This window comes from Magallana gigas, chromosome 1, assembly GCF_963853765.1.
Source record: "Magallana gigas chromosome 1, xbMagGiga1.1, whole genome shotgun sequence".
NCBI lineage: Eukaryota > Metazoa > Mollusca > Bivalvia > Ostreida > Ostreidae > Magallana > Magallana gigas.
The window spans coordinates 57,965,224-57,992,059 of NC_088853.1; the positions used below are offsets into that span (position 1 = coordinate 57,965,224).

Genomic DNA, 26,836 nt, shown 5'->3' on the forward strand with positions numbered 1-26,836 from the left:
GGCGTATTTGACGTCATTTTATGAAGCCTATATGGCTATTTTTTTGACAATGTGACTGTCAATATAATATATGATGTAGTTCATTAGTTCTTATTCAGGGATATACGAAACAGTATAAGAGCGCATGCACATTTATTTGTATATATTTCAACGGTATTTTGAAACGAGCTCTTTTGTTTGCTGGACAAAAGGCGCTTTTATTGAAATTTCTGATAAAATTAAAACCATAAATATTTAAAATTCATGATTTCAAAGATGAAATCGTATTAAATCAAAACAGAATTAAAGAAAAAATAACATTCGGCACTCGGGGAGTGAACCCCGGTCGCCTGGACACAAGTCCACCACTCTAACGACTGAGCTACGCGGACTCTCGCTTCAGTACTTTGGAGCCCAAAAATCTCGAGAATGCGTGCATCGATTTTAAAACAAAATAATTAAAGCGTCTCTATCGAATAATAAACAATTTTCAAAACAAAAAAGTTGAAAATTAATGTTTTTGTTTCCTTCCGGCCAGGATAGGTAAAAATGTTGGAAGCATTCCATTTTGCACTGTTTTGTGTAGTACAGTACAGATTTAATTTTTACAGACTCCAACAAATCGAACAAAGAACCAGTTTTTCTTTCAAAAGTTTCATGGCAGCTGAACATTAGTTATTCTAGCCTTAACAAAGTAAAGGCAACGGGAATTTGTATTTCACAAAGAAACCCCAGAAATTCACAAAATATCTAAAATTATGATTAATGGTAGCTGAACATTAATTATTCTAGCCTAAACAGAGTAAAGGCAAACAAAAAATTCACAAAATATCTGAAAATATGATTTTAAGCACTGCTTACTTAAACATTTCGAAATTGAAATGAAAACAAGAAATTAGAAAACAAAAAAACCATCTTGACCATAGTCCATCAAATTATGTCTTCAGGAGACCAAATCCGAACAAAGAACCAGTTTTCTTTTAAATGTTTAATGGTAGCTAAACATTAGTTATTCTAGCCTTAATAAAGTAAAGGCAACAAGAATTTGTATTTCACAACCCCCCCCCCCCCCAGAAATTCACAAAATATCTGAAAATATGATTAATGGTAGCTGAACATTAGTTATTCTAGCCTTAACAGAGTAAAGGCAAAGGCAATTTGTATTCCACAAAAAAGTCAAAGGCAATTTGTATTTCACAAAAAATTCACAAAATATCTAAGATATGATTTTAAGCACTGCTTACTTTAACATTTCGAAATTGAAATGAAAACAAGAAATTGAAAAACAAAAAAAACATTTTGACCATAGTCCATCAAATTATGTCTTCAGGAGAGCAAATCCGAACGAAGAACCAGATTTCTTTCAGAAGTTAAATGGTAGCTGAACATTAGTTATTCTAGCCTTAACAAGAATTCGTATTTCACAAAACCACGCAAGAAATTCACAAAATATCTAATAATATGATTAATGGTAGTTGAACATTAGTTATTCTAGCATTGACAGAGTAAAGGAAAAGGCAATTTGTATTCCACAAAAAAGTCAAAGGCAATTTGTATATCACAAAAAAATCACAAAATATCTGAAAATATGGATTTAAGCACTGCTTACTTAAACATTTCAAAATTAAAATTATAACAAGAAATAAGAAAACATAAAAACATCTTGACCATAGTCCATCAAATTATGTCTTCTGGAGAGCAAATTCAAACGAAGAACCTGTTTTCTTTGAAAAGCTTAATGGTAGCTGAACATTAGTTATTCTAGCCTTAACAAAGGCAACAGGAATTTGTATTTCACAAAAAAAAAAACAACCCAGAAATTCACAAAATATCTAAAATTATGATTGATGGTGGCTGAACATTAGTTATTCTAGCCTTAACAGAGAAAGGGCAAAGGCAATTTGTATTTCACAAAAAATTGACCAAAGATTTTAGTGCTTACTTAAAAATTTCAAAATTAAAATGAAAGAACCAGTCTTCTTATGGTAGCTGAACATTTCGTTGTTGAAATGAAAACTAGAAATTAGAAAAAAAAAAAATCTTGACCATAGTCCGTCAAAGTATGTCTTGAGGAGAGCAAACTTTTAATCCGTCATGACAATTTATTCCTCTTCAGCAAGTTCAATTGATGATCTATCAATAGAAGGAAAAGAAGTAGACAATTAGAATTTAACTTAAGTATGTTTTTTTTTATAAATAAATGTACAAGTATAATGATGTTGTAACCTTTTAAATAAGGAGTTAAAATGTACTTTTAATTATAGACTTCCCGTACATCACCTTAAATGGGAATGAAGCAAAGGATTCTTAAAAGAGTGAGCTGACAATAATTTGTATGTTGAAACTAGATGTGTTGTAACGCCACAAATGCCCCCGCAAGCAGCCAAAACTTTAAATGGAAACATTTGTTTGATTCTAAAAGAAGTTAGTATCCCTGAGAATTACTTAATTTTCTTAAGTTCAAGAGGCATATCAGACTAGAACCGATTTCAAACTCAACCTGTATTTTCTATTAAATAACCCCCATATGAAATATCCGCTTTAGATATGCATTCCTTCAAAAGGTAGAGAGCGGAAACCGAGAGTTTGTCATTTTTTTCAAAGTTCAAGACGCATAACTCTGTCAAGTCATTGAACCGGAACCACATTCAAAGTTGAACTGTATTTTCTAGAAAATGACTTACATATGAATTATCAGTTTTATATAAGCACCCCATCAAATGTAAAAGTGGAAACAAAGAATTTCCCTTTTTTTTTCAATGTTCAAGAGGTATAGGTGTCAAGAATCATTGGATTGGAAAAATTTGAACGCAACCTGTATTTTTTAGTGAAAAAAAAACACATATGAAATATCCTTTAAAATGAGTGGGAAGTGAAAAATGGTCATTTTTTTCTCATTCTTTTGAAAGTTCAAGGACATAACTCTGTCAAAAACCATCGGCCCGAAACTAAATTTGAACTCAATCTGTATATTTCTGCGACACATCTGTCATCCATACATTAAATTTGAGTTGAATGAGTGCAACGGTTGTTGAGATAATGATCAGAATGTGAATTTCTAAATTTCAAGTTTAAGAAGCATAACTCTGTGAAAAATCATCGGACCAGAACGATATTGGAACACAACCTGTATGTTAATATGACACCGCAATATATTAAATTTGAGTTGAATGTGCCCAAGGGTTGTTGAGGTAATGATCAGAAAGTGAATGATGGAATGACAGAAAGGGCTGATAGGCATAGGGCGAGGGCATAAAAATGGTTTAAACATGACCTTGTCCTTAAGATCAGGAACAAGTACTTTATACGAGTTACTGGTTTATCAAGTTTGATCTACATCAAGCAAAATGTTTTCAATATTTAAAGTAAATGACACTCCTATGTTAATACAAATTTAATTCATTAACACATTAAGATATGTGACCTCAAAACAAAGAAGGGATTTTTACTTTGTAGGAGTTATGTATAAATTTTGATGTCAATCAAGCAAAGAGTTGTAAAGATTTCCATGGGATTACCAGTGTATCAAGTTCGATATATCTATAAAAAGCATATAAAATACTGTAGAAGATGTTTATATCAAAGTACCAAGGACCTTAAAATTTGCTTAAATATATGGATAATTTACTTTACCCTATTGATAATTACTTATTTTTAAGCATTGATTATAAGCTTGGTTTACTGTAAGTGACTTTTTACAAAGGTGGGTTAATAAAAATACTGTGATAGATAGTATTTTGGATTGGTAGTCTTTTAAAACTGTCAGAACTTATGTGTATTTCAACAATTGTAATACTGAAAGATGACTTAATTGAGTTTTTTGAATTTTTACAACTTACATCTCCACAATATTCCTTCCTCTGGTGATAGCTTTCAGCATCATGTTGGGTGAAAATTCACCCAATGGGAATATTGTTTGCATGAGGTGTCCCTCCATCTTCCATAAATGATCCTTCACTAGGATGGATAGCTCATCTCTAAAATAATTCAAATTGTAAACTGTGGTAAGTTTTGATTTATTGAATAGAGGTGTTAACAATTTAGGGAAAGAAATTTTTGATAAATTTCACTTGATTTTTTGTTTATTTCGATAAATAGTATGTCACCTTAATTACATTTGATTTATATTGAATGATTAGTTACTAAATATGAAGAAGGGAAGATAACTCTATTAATTGATAAAACTCCCTCCCCTTGAACCCTTTCAAAATGCTTTCACAATATCTTAAAGCTGAACATTGCTCGTAAATAGGCACTGTCCGCCATATTTCTATTTAATCAGCGCTATCCCTACCACCCAGAAGGAAACTATCATCAAATAAACAGGTCTTTATTTTCTTGGTTAATATGCAGTCATTTTTTTTTTAATGCAGACTCAGCGGAAGTAAAGAAGAAGCTTTTTAATCATTGAATGGACTTGACACTATATGACTTTTCTGGTCCTGGAGTCAGAAGCCCTACCTGAAGGGACATAGAATTTATAATTATGGTAGAGGGCTTGCTAGTCTAAAAAATAATGAATTCAGTTTTCCTTACAGATGTGCAAGACATCCATATATATTTGATACAAAACGAGATGCAGATTTTCTAAGCTTTAATGCATTTTTACTATATGGCCATAGTGGCCCCACCCTAGGGCCTGAACTTCTCACCAAGGGCCCATAAATTTCATTATTTTGGTAGAGAGTTTCATGGACATCATAACCATGCATTCATTGTTTTTCCTCATATGTGTGGGAGAAGTATAGAAGATTTTTGAAAGTTTTGGCTTTTTCGCATACTAGTATTTGGATGTTTCTATGATGCCCTGGAGGTGGTAGAGCCATGAATTTCACATTTTAGATTAATCTTACCATAGAGGTGCTTCACACTAAAATTTGTAGCAATTCGCCTTGTGTTAAATGTTATGAGATTATCAATAATAATTGCCCTTACTCATCAAAGCAAGCAGCTTCAATTATGCCATTAACATGTTCTTCTTCATTCAAGACCTGAAAGAGATAGAAAAAGAAATCATTTGAAATTTTGTTTAAACAAAGCTGTTTCTAATGATTGTTGTGAAAGGTTAACACTCATATACACAGAAATAATAATGATATGCATGGATAATTTTGAATTAAATTTTTTAGATGAGGCATCCTGTTTAACAATCTTTTAAATCTATAGACATGACCAGGTACAATACATGTCTATGGATGTCATTGCATGACCTTGAAATCTTGAGCAATTTTCAGTGGAAGAAATAGATGGGTTATTTTTAAGCGCGGCCGTTTGTTAAATCCGGCTAATTTTCAAGGTTTTAGGGTATAATTTGGATTTAGCAGTTTGAAATGAAAATGTGAAGTGGACCACAGTAATTTGCAGATATTGTAAATGGGTTTGAATAAATAAGGACATGTATACATTTAAGCTGACTAGTAAGTTTGTAAGATCAGAGTCCTTAATTGATATTGAACTGGTCCCCTTAATCTTTTAATATGTGCATACACTCTTTTCTACAAAGGATCAGTATGAAGAATTACAATTGTCCATATGTTTAAATAATATTGTAACTAATAGAGTTCAGTATCATAAAATATAGAATTGCAGCAGAATTCTTAATGATGTAATACTTACCAAATAGTGATCACATCATCATTTTCCAATTCAAAGTTTTTGAAAGCATCTAGTAAATTCTATTCTAATTTTCAATTTTTTGACTAGTTTGTAAAACTTTAGAGGTGCATGACAGGGGATAAGTTTTGAACATTACATCTGGGTAAAATTTTTAAATAAGTGGGTAATGTAAGGTTTGAAGTGTTATATGAGGGGTATAAATTGTTGAATATTTATTGCATTCATTTTGTGGTTAGTTGATTTCATGTTAATTTTAAATTTGAATTCCCTCTTATCATAGGTCTAGCTCTTATTGCCAAGGCATGGTGGAAAAGTCTTTAAAGTTTATGATAAATTCAGACTACCCAAAAACAGGATAATGTCCATATTAAAAAAGATGAAGTATGGTTATACCTCTAGAGTTGTTGAGGGGTTCGAGTTCAAACTTGCACGGTTTGAGTAAAGGTCTAGTGTTAGGCAGGAAAGAAGAACTGTTTGGTCAAGTTCACAATCGATGGCCAGGTTGACCATATTCCCCCAAAGTTTTATCTCTATCGATCCCGATTGATCTTTAATTGTGATGATCTTTCTTTTGCTGGTTCCTGTTTCAAGGACACTTGACATCTGTAAAAAGATAATATCTTGAAATCAATATTTTTTTCCTTTAAAATCTGAATCATCAGATTTACAAGATTAGCTGCGTGTTTAATACACTTGAACAGGAGCATAACAATTTGCATTTTTTTCGAAACTTTTTTTTGGTTTGTATAGGGAGTGCTTTACAACTACAGCCAAGCTGAATTTTGTTACAGTATTATCATGATAACAGAAAAGTAATAAACAATTAATAATATTACATGGTTACGTAATAAATTAAATATTATGAAATATAAAATACTCATTTAATATTTTTTTCTTTAAATGTTAAAATAATATGCCATGTATTATGGATCATTCTATACGTATTGTATTTTGAGACTAGTGATGTGATGGTTCATTTTATCTACACTTACTCTTTCAACAGTTCCTTTAATGGACACTCTCTGTCCTTTTTCTTTTGTTTTCACTGCAGCAATTTCTTGGACTGGTGGATTAGGAATGTTGCAATTTCTGAATAAGCAATTTTAGTGTCCACTGTGTCAAGGACCTTAAAGTTAAATGAAATTTTTATGTAAAGGACTATATTTAGTTCTGTGCCCGCAAAGATGATATTCTCAATTTTGAAAGAGTAGTCTAGCTGTAATGAGTAATGTTTGTAGAAGTTTGTAACATAGTTCAGTTTTAAAGATACACATCTTTATTCCTAGATTTTATGCTCTTTCACATAATTAATAAGAGGCCCATGGGCCACATCGCTCACCTAAGGAACAATAAGTATGATAAAATCAGCTTAAAGGAGTCATAATACAAACTATCTAGACAGTGTAGTATAATACATGTAGATCTTGTATATAAATAAAAATCAATTTTTCCACTGGATATTCTTATGTTTATTATCTTTAGTCCCTTTTCTAACAGGATGATTTTATAGTAATATCTCTGTTGCAAGCATGGATGCAACTGTGCCCTGTACAAGAACTGCAGAAGAAACTTCTGGAATGGTGTGCTCAGCAACTGTGTCAACAGAAACTTCATCTAGCATTCGTGGTGCCACATTGTCAGAGGAGATGTCGCCAACCATTTGGGCGACTCCAGAAATTGATTCAACTGAAAGAACAAGCAGTCCAGCTATTCCGGTTGAAAGTACGTTGTGTGAAATCACCTTTGGAAGCTCAGCGGAGCGATCATCTGACACTTTCATCCCCTCAGGAGATTCAACCTCTTTAGTCAGTGAAGAAAGTATGACAGTCCAGTCCTCTGTTGCAAGCATGAAAAAAATGGGGGTGATGTCTAAGGATGCAACTGTGCCGCATTCAAGTACTGTACAAAAGACTCCTGGAATGATAAGCTCAACAACTGTGTCAACAGAAACTTCCTCTAGCATTATTGGTACCACATTGTCAGAGGAGATGTCGCCAACCATTTGGACAACTCCAGAAATTGATTCAACTGAAACAAGAAGCAATTCAACTATTCCTTTTAAAAGTACGTCGTGTGAAATCACCTTTGGAAGCTCAGAGGAGCTATCATCTGACACTTTCATCCCCTCAGGAGATTCAACCTCTTTAGTCAGTGAAGAAAGTATGACAGTCCAGTCCTCTGTTGCAAGCATGGATGCAACTGTGCCCTGTAAGAGTACTGCAGAAGAAACTTCTGGAATGATGTGCTCAGCAACTGTGTCAACAGAAACTTCCTCTAGCATTCGTGGTGCCACATTGTCAAAAGAGATGTCTCCAACCATTTGGGCGACTCCAGAAATTGATTCAACTGAAAGAACAAGCAGTCCAGCTATTCCGGTTGAAAGTACGTTGTGTGAAATCACCTTTGGAAGCTCAGCGGAGCGATCATCTGACACTTTCATCCCCTCAGGAGATTCAACCTCTTTAGTCAGTGAAGAAAGTATGACAGTCCAGTCCTCTGTTGCAAGCATGAAAAAAATGGGGGTGATGTCTAAGGATGCAACTGTGCCGCATTCAGGTACTGTACAAAAGACTCCTGGAATGATAAGCTCAGCAACTGTGTCAACAGAAACTTCCTCTAGCATTCGTGGTGCCACATTGTCAGAGGAGATGTCGCCAACCATTTGGACAACTCCAGAAATTGATTCAACTGAAAGAACAAGCAGTCCAGCTATTCCTGTTGAAAGTACGTCGTGTGAAATCACCATTGGAAGCTCAGCGGAACGATCATCTGACACTTTCATCCCCTTAGGAGCTTGTACAACTTACACAATGTCTGAGTTGTCAGCTTATTTAACCTCTGTAGTCAGTGAAAACAGTCAAATTAATTATGACACTCTTCGTACATAACTGGTCATTGGTGAAATGCCACAGAAGTCTCTGTTACCTAAACCTTGCAAGGCCCTTAAAGTCAAAATGCCTGCATTTGATCAATGTTTTGATACCCACACACAGATTTACAGAAACACTATTAATACAGGGCTTTACTCACCCACTGAAAATCATGACAATCAGGCTCGGTCAGATGACAGCATCTTAAGTACAGAAATAAACCATTGTCAAAGTATTAACTGTCAACCACAGATTTTCAGTGCTACATTCGAAGCAGATTTGCCAGCATCTGATGATCAATCTGTAAATCCTATCAGGGAAACCTTGTACAGACAGTGTACATCTTTGAAACCCAAGGGTCAAAAACTGCTGCTGGCTGACATGAATTTTTCTGATGATGAGGAGGAATTTGGAGAAACAGACAGTGATAGAGAATCAGTGTATATTCCAGACTTTGACTGTGAAAGCGTTGATGACGACAGTGATGTGTCGGATGAATGGGAATTTCCAAAAGATACTCCTGCTCCTGACAAACATGCTCCAGACAAACATGCTCCTGACAAACATGCTCCTGAAGAACATGCTCCAGACAAACATGCTCCTGAAGAACATGCTCCAGACAAACATGCTCCTGACAATTGTGAAAATCCAGATTTGTTAACATCAAGTGTTCCATTCAAACGCAATATATTGCCAAACAAATGTATTTTTGATGAGACAAATACAAAGATTTATTCGAAGAAATATGAACAGAATTCAAGCAATTCAAAACATGGTAGACTTTATGATACGGTGCATTCTTGCATGTTTTGTTATAAATTGGTGACGAATATACAAACTCATCTTCAACATAAGCATAGAAATGAAAAGGAGGTGAAGGAGATCTTGGGCTTAAAAGAACAGATAGACAAAGTAAAAGAAAATGATGAATATAGGTCAAACTTAAAGAAGCGTTTAAAGAACTTACAAACTCTGATTAGAAACAAAGGAAACAACAGTCATAATCAAAGAGTTCTTGCCGCAGAAGAAGGGGAAATATTGCTGACCAGACGCAGAAAGTCGAATCAATTCAATGTCAAAGATTACGGACCATGTCCGAATTGTCAAGAATGGATTGTCCTGGAAAACATCACAAAACACATGGTCGCATGTCCTATCCAAGAGAATATTGATTCAAAGGGCGCGGCTATTATTCAGTCCAAAATTATGACAGGTAAAATTTCTTCCTCAGCGTCAACCAAGTGAAAAACAGAAGTTTACCCATCTATGATAAGAGACAAGACAACTGAAATAGCTCAAGGAGACCATCTTATCACAGTTTTAGGTAACATATGGCTTATGAAAAATGCTGGAAACAAACTTAGAAGAAAAAACTTTACAAGTTTTAGAATGAGATTGGCGGCAAAGCTGCTTTCCCTTCTTAGAGAAGATTCGCAAATCCCCTCTGCTTCCATGCACTATTTTATAGCCCCAAAACAGTTTGATAGAGTTGTGTCTTGTGCAGTAAAAGCTTGTGAAGAAGATGAAAATGCTGACTTGAAAAATCCCAGCACTGCAATTAAGCTAGGCTATGGTTGAAGTAGATTAGCAAATGCAAAATTAGGAATCGGAATCAAGGAGGGTAATGACAAAGCAAAAACAGAGGCCAGTGAATTTTTACAATTGCTAAGAATGGAATGGAGCGTGAAAGTGACAAAGCTGGCAAGAATTACATTGGATGTGAGGCTTTTCAACAAGAGAAAAGAGCTCCCCGATCCATCTGATATAGAGAAAATAGCAGCTTATCTTGTAAGGGAAATAAAGAACTTATACCTCACACCAAACAACAGCAATGAAATTGTTTTTCGAGAAGCAGTTGTACTTGCTGAGGCAAGGTTACTTTTGTACAACAGAAGGAGACCAGGAGAGTTAGAATGCCTTAGGTAAAACCTTTTAAGCAATAGTATGATAATTAAAAATGAATGTTGACTTAATTGTTTAATTTAGGTCATCGGTAAATCTATTTCCTAAGTACAAATTTTGAATCATGCATATTGTTTAACGCCTTATGTGAAGATTATTTTAAACTTGGATTTTAGAAATCCAATGCTTAGTAAATATTGAATAATTTAAAATACTATTCATAATATTTCCTTTGTAGTATTGAAGCTTACAAAAACAGATCAATGTCAGTGGATGAAGCAAACATGGCCCTGCGGAGTAACTTAACAGATTTTGAGAAAATGCTTCTCAAAACTCAAGATCTTGTGGAAATACGAGGCAAAGTATGTATTAGATTTGTTTATCAGAGAATGTAATTCAAATGTGTAGCAAAATCATTTTTCTATCCTAATATCTGCTTTATAAGCATTTCTAATTAATAATTAATTAATTAATAATTATATCATGTCTCTTGCTTAAAAATGTAGTTAGTTCAGCTATGTGTGTTCTGAGTTTACTGATTATTATTACTTGCACAATACATGTAATTTTTATTACTTGAGGTCAATACATGTAAAAACTTTTTTGATGAAAACTAGTACATGTATGTACTGTCATTACCTTAGATTATCTCTAATAAGCAAATGAACCATGAGTTTTCTAACTTGTCAATCTTTTTCATGCAGACTGGTAGGGGTGTACCTGTCTTAATCCCAAATGAAACAAACAAAGTGCTGGAATATTTGAGTGACCCAGTTGCCAGACAAAGGGCAAGCATTCGACCAGAGAATGACTACATGTTTCCCAATACCGGTGAGTGGTAACTGCAATGAAGCGCATTGAAGTGGTAAAATTTTCCATTTGGATGAAATATTCTGAGTCATGTTTTGAACGTCAATTATAACATTACACCACGCCCATTTATTTAGAAACGAGAAAAAAAAATAGCCGTCGTAATGTTTTAGGACACCCCATTTTCCGCAACAAGCAACATGAGTTACACTGACATGAATATTTTTAAATACGAAAAAGCTATATATAAAGTCTCCGCTTCTGTAATAAAAGCATTGCAACAAATATGTACATAATTATGATTTTGTTTACCGGAGTAAGCATAACACATGTATCAGTTGAACACGTTTATGTAGACCGTCAATTTGATTGGCTATTATATTTATGGAATACTTGTTCTACAGGTGTTCTATTGAATCATTTGACCGATTTTTCCTTTCTAAAGAAATGGGCGTGTCTTAAGATAGCTGAAAACGTTCAATCCAAACGAAAAATTTTACCACTTCAATGCGCTTCATTGTATGTTTTATTTGTATTTACCCAAATTAAGTTTATTTATTGTAAGACTTGTTTGTGATCATGTTTGGTGTGGTTATACAGGTCGCACTGTTGTTCGAGCAGGGGAATCACTTGATCAAGTGAAATTCAGAAGTGAAGTTGAATTGAGATTCCCAGAGAGAATCTATGCCAACAACTTGAGAAAACACACTGCAACAATTGCCCAGGTTTGCTTAATTTTTGTTAATTTAAAATTATAATATTAAAGCTGAAAAAAATTGGCATTATAGTTCTCAAGCCTTTGCACATCTGTTGAGGTAGCCTCAATCCAAATTTTATCGTATTTTTGATAAAATGAAAACTTGGTAATGTGGAAACCAATCTTGAAAAAAAAATTCCACCCTCACTCTTTCTTAGTTTAGTAGTCGAACATTGCTTCTGGTAGCCACTTGCAAAGGGACTTGGTTAATTCATGAAAAAAAAAATACATTTGAATATCATGCCTACAAGTTTTACATAATGATATTGAAGCAATTAATGGATAATGGGACTTTGACATGGAAAGAATATCATGAACAAAGAATTGGTCTCATTTTTGTATATAGAAAATTTGGGTATTAAAAAATACCTCCCATATAATTTAGAGCCGATAAATGATTTTAGAAAATGCCCCCTACTCACATCTGTTTTAGAAAAAGATGCCCAAGAACCAGAAAATTAAGATTATGTAGCTTACTTTTTATGCGCTCGGATCGATAGATCCCGGGCGTATATTGTTTTTGTCCTGACTGTTTGTCTGTTTATCTGTTTGTCTGTCTGTCTGTTGTCAACTTTAACCTTCGCCATAACTTTGAACAATAAGAGATAGAGACTTCATATTTAGTATGCATACTCCACTAATAAAGTACTTTCAAATGACATCAAGGTTAATGACCTTGTGACCTTGACTGTGACATATGCTAAAAGTAGCTTTTTCCACTGTTTGTCATTACTTTTGAACCATAGGAGATAGGGACTTCATATTTGGTATGCATACTCCACCCATAAAGTCCTTTCAAACAATGGCAAGGTCAATGATCTTGTGACCTTGACTGTGACCTATATGCTAAAAATAGCTTTTTACACTTTTTGCCATAACTTTTGAACCATGGAAGATAGGGACTACATATTTGGTATGCTTACTCCACCGATTACGTTCTTTCAAATGACACCATGGTCAATGACCTTGTGACCTTGACTGTGACCTATATGCTGAAAATAGCTTTTTCCACTGTTTGTCATAACTTTTGAAGCATAGGAGATAGGGACTTCATATTTGGTATGCATACTCCACCGATAAAGTCCTTTCAAACGACGGCAAGGTCAATGATCTTGTGACCTTGACTGTGACCTATATGCTAAAAATAGCTCTTTACACTTTTTGCCATAACTTTTGAACCATAGGAGATAGGGACTTCATATTTAGTATGCATACTCCACTGATTAAGTTCTTTCAAATGACACCATGGTCAATGACCTTGTGGCCTTGACTGTGATCAATATGCTACAAATATATTTTTTTTAACTTTGTTGCCGCCGGGCGCATAGTGTTTCACAAACACATCTTGTTTTTTTCCTGGCAAAAGATGGATTTTAAAGTTCAATTAGTTCAAAGAAAAATTCTGAATTTCTGTTTAGGCCCTTAATCTGAATGACACCGAGATGAAATATATCTGCAATCACCTTGGCCATACACAGAAGGTCCATGACCTCGTATTCAGACAAACATCTGGAATGATCGAGAGATTAGACATTGCAAAGCTTATGTTAATTCAGGAATTCAACGTTGTTGGCAAATACCAAAACAAGAAGCTGTCGGAGATTCAGTTTGACGGTAAAAAAAACTTTAAAAACATTTTAAAAATTTTGAAAGGAAATCACATAGTGATCAAATACATTTAGATAAAAATTGATTAGTTAGTTTGCAAATACATTAAAAGTATATGCTGTAAAATGTTCATTCATTGTAGAACTTGGAACACTTGAGAGAAAAATTCAAGACCAAGATCAAGAACAGCAAGGTAATTATATCCAGTCAAACATTGGTATCTCAAACTCAAACGGACCGATAAAAGTCGCAATATACCTAAAGATTGTTTCAATGATTAGGGTATATCATGTAGACTTATTGAGACTTCAATTTGGATATAACATCATTTTCATATATCTATCATAGTATTTGAGATACTAGATTTTTAGATAGCAACAATCAATTGTATGTTCCTCATTGTATCAGTTATAGCAACTGCAAGTTCTTGGGGTACCCATCTTTTTTGGCAACTCATACCACCAATGTTGATGAGCAATGATAATTTTTTCTCCCCTAAATTTGAAATTGGGATGAGGGATTTGGTGTTAGCACTTTGGGTTTTATTCATGTAATAGAAGTGGACTGCATAGATAGTTATCTCTCTCCTGTATTTAACAGATAAGCCAATTCCATGGTTATTGATTGTGACTTTTAATGTTTGAAATACATTATTTTTCAAACCCAACGGCATGTATGTAATACACTGAAATGTATCATCGAACCTTTATGATGTCACAGAATTTTTTTTTACGTCAAACGTTTATCCAAACATATACGCACATCTATGACCTCTTGACCCCATACCGGTATTTATACAGTTAAAGATACGCATTGCTTTCAGTAGTGTTATGAAAAAAGTTACACTGATCCATGTGGTCTGTGACAATTAATATTGGTGCGCATATGTTGTTTATAATTCAGTGATATCTTATTGATGCATAAAATACTCAGTTTACAGTGTTCATTAAATTTAATTTGGTTATTCAGTTATTTAGTTATTCATGTTGTTTTTGCAGACACTGAAAATGCTGCTGATCAAGGGAAAAATGTGGATGATGGTATGTACATGTTAATTCTTAGGTTATCTCGAATGTCAATAAGACAGGAATTAGAAAGAAACGTTTTCATTGTATTGTCATGAACAGCATCTATGACGGTTTACATTATTTGCAGTAAACATATCACTGTATTTGTGATTTGTTTTTGGTACCTCATTAAAAACAACACTTCTTGATGTGTGATTCATCATGAATCCCTTACTTTATTTTCATGTATACAACATGGAATGTAAAGTCTATTTTAAAGCATTTTTAGGATCTAGATTATTGATATATGTGCCCCAAGCGAAATGGACAAAACAATTGGGGTTTTGTGTGTGTGTGTAAAACTTCAAAATTACCATTGTACAATAAAAATAAGCTGATTATGACAGCATCTTTCAAGTATGCATCTTATATTAATGCTCCTTATATCATATACTTTCTTTTTCAAGACATTGACATTGAAGACGAATTTACAGTGTTTAGAAAAAAGGCTAAGAAATGTAAGTACTTGTATTTGAACATGCTTTTTCTGCCTAATTATACCTAATACAACAAGTTGTGTGAAGTATAATGTTTTTGACCTGTACGTCAATCAGTCAGTCCTGTATTTTTGTCAGCACAACTCCTTTTAAACCATTGCGCAGAATTTTGTTAATCTTTGCAAATATTTAGGATACAGTGTATAGATGTGCATATTGCCAGAAAATTCCGATTCCATTATTTTTGTCCTTAGAGTTTTGAATTTCCAGCTAGGTATATATAAGGAAATCTACTGTAATCAGCTCTCCTAATAAAATTTTATGCGAAATATTTTATGTCCTTAAAAGACCCTATTGATTTTGATAACAGAATGTTCACAATTCAACACACACAGAGATTTTTTTGTAGGATAGAAGTACACAAGCCCCCCCCCCCCCCCCCCTCTCACGTGAAACGTGAAATAAGTGCTTTGCCAATATTAACAATTTTATGTGGCTACATCATAAATTTGTTTCCATTAATTATTTAAATGTGTAAATTGTCATTTGTTGGACATGGAGTTTTAATGTGATGAATTCTTGCAAATAATGCCCTTTTTGAATTTTACATACCCAGTATATTTAAAGTGCACAGTGTCATTGTTGCATTGTCAACTTTTAGGGGAGTGTGGGGTAAATGAGCTTGCTCATTTTTTCTTATATTTTTTAACATATATTTTTGCATTGAAAATGGAGTGATGGATGCTTATAATGGTTAAATACTCAGACAATGGAAAACGAAATTTTCTAAGCATAATTTTGGTCAGAAGTTTGAAATACACATAAAAGCTGTGAGATTTTACAATGCAACTCCATGTCTATTCTGTTGTGAAACAAATATTCTGATGTTTCTTTCTTTTTAGCTGAAAGAGTCAGATGGTCTCCAGCTGAAGAAGAGGAGATAAAGAAATACTTCTCTCGTTATTTTGAGGGACATTTTCAAAAGAAATGCCCCTCAAGGGAGCATTGCCTTAATGCTCTTAAAAAAAGCAAAGAAAATGGTGGAACAATTTTTAAGAGAAAATGGGAAACCTTGAAAAAAAAAGTTTCCAATATGTTAGTCAAGATTCAAGTATGAAGTAGCTTATACAATGTTTAGCTCACCTGAGCAGAAGGTTCAAGTGAGCTTTTCAGATCAAAATTTGTTTGTTATTTGTCGTAGCTGTCGTTGTAGTAGTAAACTTTTCACATTTTAACCTTGTTCTCAAGAACCAATGAGTCAATTTCCACCAAACTTGCCAAAAAGTATCCTTAGGTGAAGGGGGTTCAAATTTGTTTAAATGAAGGGCCCTATTCCAAAGGGAGATAACTATGAATTAGTAAAAAATTAATGGCATATGTTAAAGATTTTCATCTCAAGAACCACTGGGCCTGGAAAGCTGAAACTCAAGTGGAAGCATCCTCAGGAAATGTAGATTCAAGTTTGTTGAAATCATGACTCCTGGGGGTAGCATGGGTTATCAAAATTTAACATAGACATATATAGGAAAAATCTTCTTCGCAAGAACAGGAAAGCTGTGATTGGTCATAGTTAAATGATAGTATCCTCTGGTAGTGTACATTTGATGTAGTTCAAATCATGACCCCCCACGATAAAGGGGGGCCACAATTGGGAATCTGAGTTTCACATAGGAAATACATAGGAACATTTTTAAAAATCTTTTTAAGAACAGCAAAGCCATGATTGGTCAGAGTCCTCTTGTAGTTTAGATTCAAGTTTGCTCGAATCATGACCCCTTGGGCAAAGATGGAGCCATAATGAGATATAAATTTTTTTAAGAAGGAATTCATAGAACATTCTTTAAAATTCTTCTTCTTGAGAACACCAAAGCTCTTATTGTTCATATCATATCATTTATATGGAGGCATCCTTGGGTAGTGTAGATTTAAGTTTGTTCAAATCTTTATCTGTAGAGGTTGAGTGGGGCCACAATGGGTGATCAAGGTAATATGTAGGAATACATAGGGAAAATTGTGAAAATTTTTAACAAGAACAAAGCTATCATTGATCATCATTATAAAGCATTGAAAAAAGTAATGTAGATTTAAATTTGTTCCATTGACCAACCAGGAGAAAAGAGGAGCCATTAAAAGTGGATTAAAGTTATACACAGGATTATAAAGGCTATATCAATAAATATTTTCATCTTATTAACAACAAAGTCATTTTGTATCATATTAATTTAAAAGCATCCCCAGGAAGTATAGATTTAAGTTTGTTCAAATACCCCCTCCCCTTTTTTCTCTGAATCCACTTTTACTAGTATATTTCAAGACAAGAACTGAACTGATTTTTGCTTTTAGCCAGTTGCTCAGGTGAGTGTTGTGGCCCATGGGCCTCGTGGTTTTTTTTTTTTATTGTATGACACAAGAACTAAGATCAGAGAGGATCAACTTGCTTTTTTCATTTTTGTTTTCCATAAGGCCTAGAAAAAAATGTTTGTTTCCTGTACCCCGGCCAACCCATTCAAATTAGCCTCTTGTTGATTTTTCTCCTGCTAAATGGCAAAACTGTGTTTGATCAAATCAGCTGTTTCCATTTATTCAAAAGAAATTAGTTGTAGCTTTACTTGAGACATAAAATATATCAAAATACTTAACATTAACCCTAAATATAAAGACTAATCATTACTTTAAAATAAATTTCCCCCACATCTTTTTGAAGTTTGTTTTCTGTCGCTGTGCAGCCATGTTGGTTGTACACTATAAATATAACACCTGGATGAATCAGTCCGAGAATGTTTTTGTGACTTAGTAATGGAACTTGTTTGGAGAAATTTTTGTTACACTGTTGAACATTTGATATGATGTAGTGAAATTTAGTGCAACTTGGGATTTTCTTTAGTCACATTAACCAAAGGCTAATGTAAGCTTTTCTAATCACAAAGTATCCAGCATCACGTTTCTGGGGGAGTGGAGTTTTAATGATCTGTCTCCTTTGGGTTGACTCCTTGCTCCAGTTAAATAACGATGGAACACTGCTTGGTCTGAGAGTTTTCCTCACTGGAGTCCATTTAAAATCATCTTTTTTGAAGTGGCTCGAACAAACAACAGCTTCTTTTGAAATCTAAGTCTCATAAATAATGTAATACTGTAGGGGTTCAAAAAATTTTGACGGGATGGCAGACCTCAATTTTCTCTGGTGTCTTCCTTGTTTAGAATAAGAAAACCTGTAATAGATAGCAGATTTGTTGTAAAATTTGATATCAAAATGATTTGATGACAATATTACGGTTGTATGTTTGATAGTTGTATAATGTGGTAGAAAACAAATAAATTTAAAGGTTTTTTACACTTATAGTTTGTTACACATTTAATTGCTTTATGGTTCTGATTTTAACCATACAAAAAAAACCTAGCAAGTAAAATATATGAAATGAAGAAAGAGAAGAAATACCCCCTCTTAGGCCCTAAATCAATCCAACATTTATTGAAATGTTTTACATACGCTGTAAAATCAAACAATGACACAAGTGTCTTACAGAAAAATTTGGAAATCATTCCATCCCATGTCTTTGGAGATCATAAGGAGTGTGACATGAAGTGGTGCAATAATTTGCAAGACCCAGAAAACTACAAACCTTAACACTTGCCGTTTGGAAAATATCTAACGGATGAGAATTTTCGTAATGAATTGCAACATGTCCTTAGTGAATTGGCAAAGAATGCAACCAAACTATCCAATCTAGGGAGTACACAAGCCAATGAAAATTTAAACAGAATTGTGGCGTGTAAAAAACCAAAAAATGTGTTATTTGGTGGATCAGAGAGCACATCTTTTCGTGTGGCAGCCGCTGTTGCCCACAAGAGTATTGGAAATCAGATCATTGAAAAAGTGAGTCATTAAAAGATTTAAAAATCATATTTGAACATTTGTTTTCAAAAGAAGTTGTTATACTGTTCTCCCTGTTGTTGTATTGTAAAGCTGCATGTGAACATGTTTGTATAAACCCTGCTGCTTTTAAGTAGTGCAATAAGTCCTGACTGATTTGTGCACTTGGTAGAAACAGATAATTTTCATAAACAACAAAATATTCATCTAAAAATAAAATGTAAATTACCGATCATATTAATCCTTACAGAAAGCAGACCCAAACCAAACCCTGGTCTGCTTTCTCTATCCGCACAGGTTCTGTCTCTGGTCTGCTTTGGAGGACCCGGAGCTGACCTCAGGCTGACCCAGGGCGTACAAACAAAGCAGACCCCGGTGTGAGAAGCAGAACCTCATATTGCAATTGAAAAATGACCAATTGTCTATATTATTTGAAGCAGACCACGACCAAAGCAAAACCGAGATCAGCTTTTCGGTTCTGCGTTGGTGATACACGTAAGTCTTGTCTGTTTGGTGCTGTAAAATTCCGTGTAAATCAATCAAAAATGAATTAAAATTAGTGCATGGGGTTGCATTGAGTGGAGTTTTCTGAATTTTAAGTAAACAAATACTATTTGTGTAAAATATTCATTCTATAATGCATCATTCCCAGACAAAAAAAAATAGGTGCAGAGGATTGCAATGAAATATTATCACAGGATTTTAAAGTTAATATTGTTGCGTAAATTATTTATTTCATGACGTATTATTCCAAGTATGAAATAAATGTACAGTAAACCAATCTAAATAAATTATAAATTCTCCTGGGGACTGCATTTAGAGAATTCTTTGAATGATACTTGAACAAATATCATTATGTGTAAAATATTCATTTTTATTGCACCATTTCCAGTATAAAAAAAATATACAGTAAATCAATCTAATCAGATACTTCAGGGGAGTGCAATTAGAGAATTCGCTGTACTTAAAGTAAAATACTGTGTTCTCTGTATAAAAATCTGTAAATCAATCGAAAAAAACCGCATATCGTACAAATGACTGTCAATAAAGAAATATCGGAGTTTTAAACCAATTGATATGCTCCCTTTTTTGTAAAATATTACCACCTATAATTAAAAGAATTCTGTAGGTTGACATTTTGGATATTTTTTTTTAATTCTATGGTTCCTAGTATAATGAATAAAGGTAGAAAAATTATTAATAGCTTCGCGGTTTATAATGCGTAAACTGCCCTAACCCATTTTACAGATTCATACTAGTATGAAAGAATTATACGAATGTACCTCCAGTTGTAAGTAATTGAAATATTTAAATAATGGAAGGTATATCGTTATTAGAACCATTTCATTGTGTTGAATTGTACATTTTGTTTTAGTTTTTTTTAGCTCTAAACTTTATCATTATTTGTTAATGCAATTATTTATGAAAACAGTTATGAAAATGTTTACATATAATAATAGTAAAGGTTAACATCATTGAAACTTTACTAAACATCATTGAAACTTTACCTACTTGATTATGGTTGTAATGCGCTTTCCAACTAGCTAACAAAGTTATTTTATATCGTATAAATATAACCAGAAACAAAATGATGCCTTCTTCGTAATCACAGTTTTCTACTAGATTATTCAATGAATTTGTGATCCCTTTTGAGGAATTGTAATAGGGGGTGAAAATGAAAAAAAAAGGTCAATAATTACCTTTAGTCTGTTTGTTGTGTTGTATTTTCAAATTCGTACAAATAATTTAAGTTCAATTTAGAGAACAAAATTGTATATCTCATGAAATAATTCACCTATACTAGTATCTTTTGTGTTTCACTAGGTTTTACATATTACTAGCACATGCATGCAATAATTTGTGATTTGAAGTTTTAGGTTTTGTTTTTTTTTGCTTAGAATATCTATAATATAAAATCTACTTCACAGAAAAGGAAGTCAATGAAAATGACATAAGGTAATAACTATAGTGGATGCTTGATCAAATAAATACATATACAAAGATGTATTGATTGCCTGACGTCAGGGGTTTTAAAGTTAAATTCTCCGAAACAGTGCAGACAATGGGATCAAGCAATATCATATTTCACAGAAAAGATTAACCGATGCATGTTTAAGGTGTCGGCATTTACATTCACAATTGATGAAAACGTTATATTGGATGTAATATAACAACATCAAGCAAGAGTTTTCAAGTAAAAGGGATGCTCACCATGCAGTGCACGTGTGTAATCCTGATTTAAAAATAGATCAGCATTCCACCATATTAGAACGGTGAAAAAGGGGGAGGGGGTCATCGCAACAAGTTGTGACATATTGCCTATTACGATTCAATGTAAGTAATAATTGGTGTTGGATTATCATTATTACAAGTGTGTCATCAGTCTGGATTAAAACAAATATATATTTATACAGCAGGAATGTTTACTGTAGGAACTAAATCACCAAAAACGGGTTGTGACCCGATTTTCGTTCAGTTGGGCGATTTCATTAATCTTGAAAAGGGGTTATAACTCGCGGGTCTTACTTAATGTACATTACTACATTTAACAACTACTAATCAAGTGTGTTTAATTATTTGACAGATCTCTTCCAAAACATCCGATCCAAAGTATAATATACATGTATGTAGCTGTTACAAAACACATGTCAAAAATTCATCTGACCCCCTCCCCATGGATCTCTGCCAATGGATGAGTTCATCAAGATATCAGCCGTTGCGTGAATGGTAAAGCAGGACTTCGCGCCAAAATGTCTCATTCATAGTTTTGCGCGCCGATTAGTGGACCAGTACGTTGGGATCATGCGAATACCACAGAGCACATCGTGCTCTGTAAATAACACAGGCACGTATCATCGGGGGTTGGGTTGGGAGTGGGGGACTGCTTTCCCCCTCCCCTCTTTTTTTGCAGCAGGCACTTTTCTTAACTTTTATATAATAAATTGAAATATCATGGATTTGCCCCTCCCCCCCCCCCCCCCCCCTTCACTTTTATAGAAGCATGTATTAAATAAAACTGCAAATAAGGAATTGAAGTTACAGTTCATGAATTTGAGAATTTACCCTTTTTTTAATTGCTTGTCACACAAGGTATTCCCTTCTTTATATGTTAAATTTCTACTGTTTATTCCTTTTCCCCCCACTTTTTGATGCGATGCATCAACTAAAAAAATGTGACCTCGTGTTCCGTAAATTAAATCGCGGGGTATGACACTTTGACAGATAATCATCGTCTGCAATCCGATCTTTTAATGGGAAAATAAATGGATCGTGAGTTAAGTACATCTTACACCTTTCACAATCTAACAAGTATTTTCTTTCCATCACGCCCCCCCCCCCCCCCATACTAAAATATAAAAAAATTAAGTGTCGGAATGACAATCCACATGTCATCTACCTACCATCTTCTTTGAAAGATGCGCACTCAATAAAGTTCAATAGTTGAAAAATGATGGCGTAACATCCGAACTTTTTCCGAAAAAAGTCTCCTCATCCCTGAATTATTTTTTTACTAATAAACTTGCATACTTATTTTAAGGATTTCTTTTATTTTAGATTTTTATTCGTTTCTTTTTTTAAACAGTTACAAATTCATCAAATTGACTTTACACTCACAATTTAAATAATAGTATGTGAACACGCCGAACGGAACTCGAACCCACGACCCTTATATTACAGAGGCGACGCTTAACTAAATGCGCCATGGTGACTGTATATCTATCCTATTATCATGCAATGTTTGTTCATGAAGGAATTTGTTTGTAACTTAAAAATATGGTCATTGTGGTTTTAATTTTAATAAAATATAGTGGATATGTAAAATATTACAAAACAATGTTAATATGTCAATGCTATATGTACATAAATATGTGTATTGCATTCTTAGATTTCATAGAAATCAGTGGGAATAAACAGCCCGCTACAGCGGTCATTTATGTTGCCAATTCATTCATCGCGTTTACTCAAGCAAAGAAACAAAATGTTCAGGTCTACAAGTGTCTACTCAGCACTTTTCCACGTAAGCACGCGGAGCATGAATGTCATTCACAAAGATCCATTCGAACACAACTAATAGCGCGATTGGTAACAACCAATCAAAAACTACTGTTTTATTCAACTGGCCAATAAAAATAAAACCTTTAACAGTTTAAGGTTAAGAACTGCCAAGTCAGCACTTTTTACATGTATATATATTGCACCATAAATCTGTTAAATTCATTCAGGCTCCCTGAAGAAACGAAAGTATGGAGGATCAGGCTACAAAAAAGTAAGAGTTGTTGTTAATACGTGCTGGTATCTTATTTCTATATAACTTTTTAATTAATTTATAAACGGGTCAGTGTGCAAAACAAATGTGTTATATATATAAGTTTGTATGTTTAATTCATTTAGTATTGACGCTTGTCTCTATCAGTCTGGTATATGTTTGATCAGTAATTTACAACTTTGTGTTTTCTTCGTGTTATTGTTGTGTTGTCTTTTGGTGACTTTTTTTGCCTGAGAAAGCATAATTTACATCCAAACAGTATCAATAAATGAATATTTCTTTCTATTTATTCAAAGCATTTCAGAATGTCAGAGTGTATATTCTTCATGAACATACTATAAGGACAATTATAAGCCGTTACGAAAAGTCTGAAAGAAGTTTAAAATACTACGTTCCGGCTATTGTTCAGGGGGAGACAACAACCAAAAACATTTTTACGTTTAAGAAAACGCCTATCGAGTCCCTGAAGCCGGGGAGGCATTATAGGCTCGTAAATGGCACGTGCCACCCCACCTTTGGCAACGAACTTAGGCGGACTCAATCGTAAGTTGCTTTTTTGGTTTTGTTTTTAATTTACGTCCTTATATTTTAAACAAAAAACATACCAAAATAAACACAGATACTAACTCCCACTATGTATATCTATATGAACTAGAAAACTGACCAGTCAGGAAGGGCCCCGCTATGACAATTAATATAGAGAAGTGAAAAAAACTTTGAATTCCATCCTCTTTATATTAACAATGATGAAAAATAAATGCCCTGCAGAAGATGTAAAGAACTGGAATATATAGGATCTCGTGATTTGTAGTTGGATATGATTTTCATCCAACAATTAAAGTGTTTTTTCTTGAGCCTTAGTGGTTTTTCAGAAATGACAGAATGGGTTTATTATCTGATTACCTGTTAAAATTAACAGCATTAATGCAGAAAAAAATAAAATAAATAATTAAAAAATAAAATAGTGAAAACGGATATCTTAATATGTATCTTGATTTTAATATTAAATAAAATTATTATAAATCATTGTGTACGGTATTTTAACCAAAATAAAATATGAATATTATATTTTAAATCCATATTTCAAAGAATGTACACAATACTACACATCATTCAAAATTGACCTTAACTTCAAAACAAAGTTCATTTGCAGACACAGGCAGTGCAGTAATTAATCTCATTGTGACAGATAAAGATAAAGCTTAGGATTTTCTTCCTGTGGAAGGTTAATTAATCCCAAAGGACAAATATTGCACAGCCTTCCATGTATACAATGGTAACATTCTCAGCAGTTATCTCTCTTTGCTCATTCATTCTAAGCAGTTATCTCTCTTTGCCCAATCATTCTTTTGCATAGTTAACAATCTACCCCACCACCCCAGCTCCAAACCAGAAGACAGAGAGAACCAAACTTAGCATCAAAATATGTATTTCTGCCTACTGAACTACCATACCAAATTTGAACTTGATTGGGAAACCATAAAAAAAGTTATTAGAAAAAAACAGGAAATTTGTGGACGGAAGAGTGACGGACGGACAGAAGGACGGACGGACAGAGTGATTACTATAGGGCACCCGCAAATCCTTGCGGGGCCCTAATTATAGGAATATTGTGTAGTTTATTTGAATATTGTTTTGTAGATCATGGACACCCTGTTTGAGTTAACAGAGGATGAGAAGAAAATAAAGACATATCTCTTTTCCCCGACTACATTTACTATGGCTGAAGTATCCTCGTTGGCTAACTGCACGAGACTCTGCCTTGGCCCGGTACAAGTAAAAAGTGTAAATGTATAAATAATGTACATTGTACGTCGGTGTCTTTTTGAGTATGTACAAGCGTACATAATATATTCATATTTGATTTCAAATTCAGATTGGTGAGACCGGTGTTGACTTCAACAAACAGCGTTGCTACTCCTCCACACCTTAACAAAGTTTGAGGTAAAATGGATATACACTATCTCATTGCAATATCTTATCAACACTTTTTTTTTTGTAAAATCAATGCATTTAGACAAACATATTGCTTGCAAATCAAAGTCTATTTTTCAAGTAAGATATTAAAATATTGCTTTGTCCGATTTTTTTGTTATTACAGTATCAATTTTGTTTTCATACAAATCATTTATCTATTTACACCAGCAGAATCAGTCTCCTTTCAAAGTTAGAAATATTCAAAGTAAATAAAAAAAGTTTCTTTTTGGGCAAGCGAAAAGACAAACCAAAATGCATCACGGGGATGTTTAGGAAATGAAACCGCTTGGTTCCGTCCCCCAAATGATTGGGGTTATTCAACCCGCATGCTATGCATCGATTGTAAAGTAAGCAGACTTCAAAAATATTAGCGAACAAAACGTACACATGTTTATTTGTAATTTGTCTGATCATTTCGACCTTTATTTAAATCGATGTCAAATTCGTAATACAACCATACCCATCTTGTCGTCAGTGGTGAAATTTAACATGAGGCGAAATAACGCGGTACCATTTAATGTCGTTTGTTTTGTTAGCAAATTTTGTATGTATTTTTCTTCATTGAAATTTGGCATACTTGACGGTTAAAACTACTGCAATGTCTATTATTATACATATACTAAGCATAGCCATCGTTCAAAAGCGTGCATTAAACTTGATATAAAATCGGACAAAGCAGCTTTGACATTTTTCTTGAAACTCAAATATGCTACAGCAGATTCTTAAGAAATTTTCACGAATAGTACAAAAATTCGAGATCTTTTATCACGTGCATTTTTGTTGATGACGTCACTTCTGGTCAACCGTTATGTTCAGTTTTTTTTTTTAAAGTGATTTTTTACTTCCCTTTTTTTCAAAAACGATGAAAGATAGATCATTAAAATTCTCAGGAATAATATATTTTTGAATTCCTAGGGGCGATCAGGTAAAACCATGATCGGCCGTCACTTCCGGTCTAAGATCATTAAAGAGCTGCATAACCTGATACGAAAAACGTGCAAGACTGTTAGGACCCACGTTTGTTAACGTTCAAGATTTTCATAGATCATAAAATAAAACAAGATGACTTTTATACCTTTTATTTCAATTAACCTACCATACCCCATCCCCATGGGTTAGACAGAAACTCTCCCTGTGGAGCATTTAATTGAAGAAAACCAGACCAAAAACCCCTACTATCAATCATATCTACTCCATTCTTAATTTTCCAGATTTTCAATATCCAACCATTGTTGTTGCATTACCATCTGACATTTATCCCTTAATCATTTTAAATGTTCTCCTTATCAATCATTTTAGTTAGTCAATTAATACTTTACTATTAGCAATTTTATCTGTTTATTTAGAAAGTTCCAAAGCAGCTTTTTCAAGCAATAAAAAGACTTGTTTAACTCTTTTAATCATACAACCTTCTTCTAATTACATCACTTTTAATGATTAATTACTAAATATTAACAAGCAAGGGAAGATAACTCCATTAACTGTTGAACACCCCCTCCCAAAAAAAATTCCATATTCTTTCACAATATCTTAATTTTGATAAACAACTTTATTCTTTGTGTTTTCTAAATATGTGAATTTACTCGTTTCTTTAATTAAAATTCCAGAGCAGAATAAATAATTATGACATCCCCCCTTTAACTATAACCCTTGCTTTACATAAAGGTGATATGTA

The 26,836-nt window shown here is 33.6% G+C and overlaps 3 protein-coding genes across 3 annotated transcripts; 2 read left to right on the forward strand and 1 right to left on the reverse strand.

The window, feature by feature from the left end:
* Nucleotides 1-815: 815 nt before the first annotated feature.
* On the reverse strand, nt 816-6,658 carry LOC105321081 (uncharacterized). The gene is made up of 5 exons (XM_034466741.2): nt 6,588-6,658; nt 5,989-6,198; nt 4,915-4,970; nt 3,819-3,956; nt 816-2,112 (listed from the first exon to the last, which is right to left on the reverse strand). Exons 2-5 carry the CDS (start codon nt 6,196-6,198, stop codon nt 2,082-2,084), a joined length of 435 nt encoding a protein of 144 aa, XP_034322632.2. The 5' UTR covers nt 6,588-6,658; the 3' UTR covers nt 816-2,081.
* Nucleotides 6,659-7,124: 466 nt separating this feature from the next.
* Nucleotides 7,125-8,483, forward strand: LOC136276085 (uncharacterized). The gene has a single exon (XM_066086980.1). It carries the CDS (start codon nt 7,125-7,127, stop codon nt 8,481-8,483), a length of 1,359 nt encoding a protein of 452 aa, XP_065943052.1.
* A 1,653-nt stretch (nt 8,484-10,136) lies between these two features.
* On the forward strand, nt 10,137-17,757 carry LOC117685616 (uncharacterized). Its single transcript, XM_066086988.1, has 8 exons — nt 10,137-10,387; nt 10,606-10,729; nt 11,072-11,198; nt 11,778-11,902; nt 13,353-13,548; nt 13,685-13,735; nt 14,541-14,582; nt 15,949-17,757. Exons 1-8 carry the CDS (start codon nt 10,137-10,139, stop codon nt 16,161-16,163), a joined length of 1,131 nt encoding a protein of 376 aa, XP_065943060.1. The 3' UTR covers nt 16,164-17,757.
* Nucleotides 17,758-26,836: the final 9,079 nt, after the last annotated feature.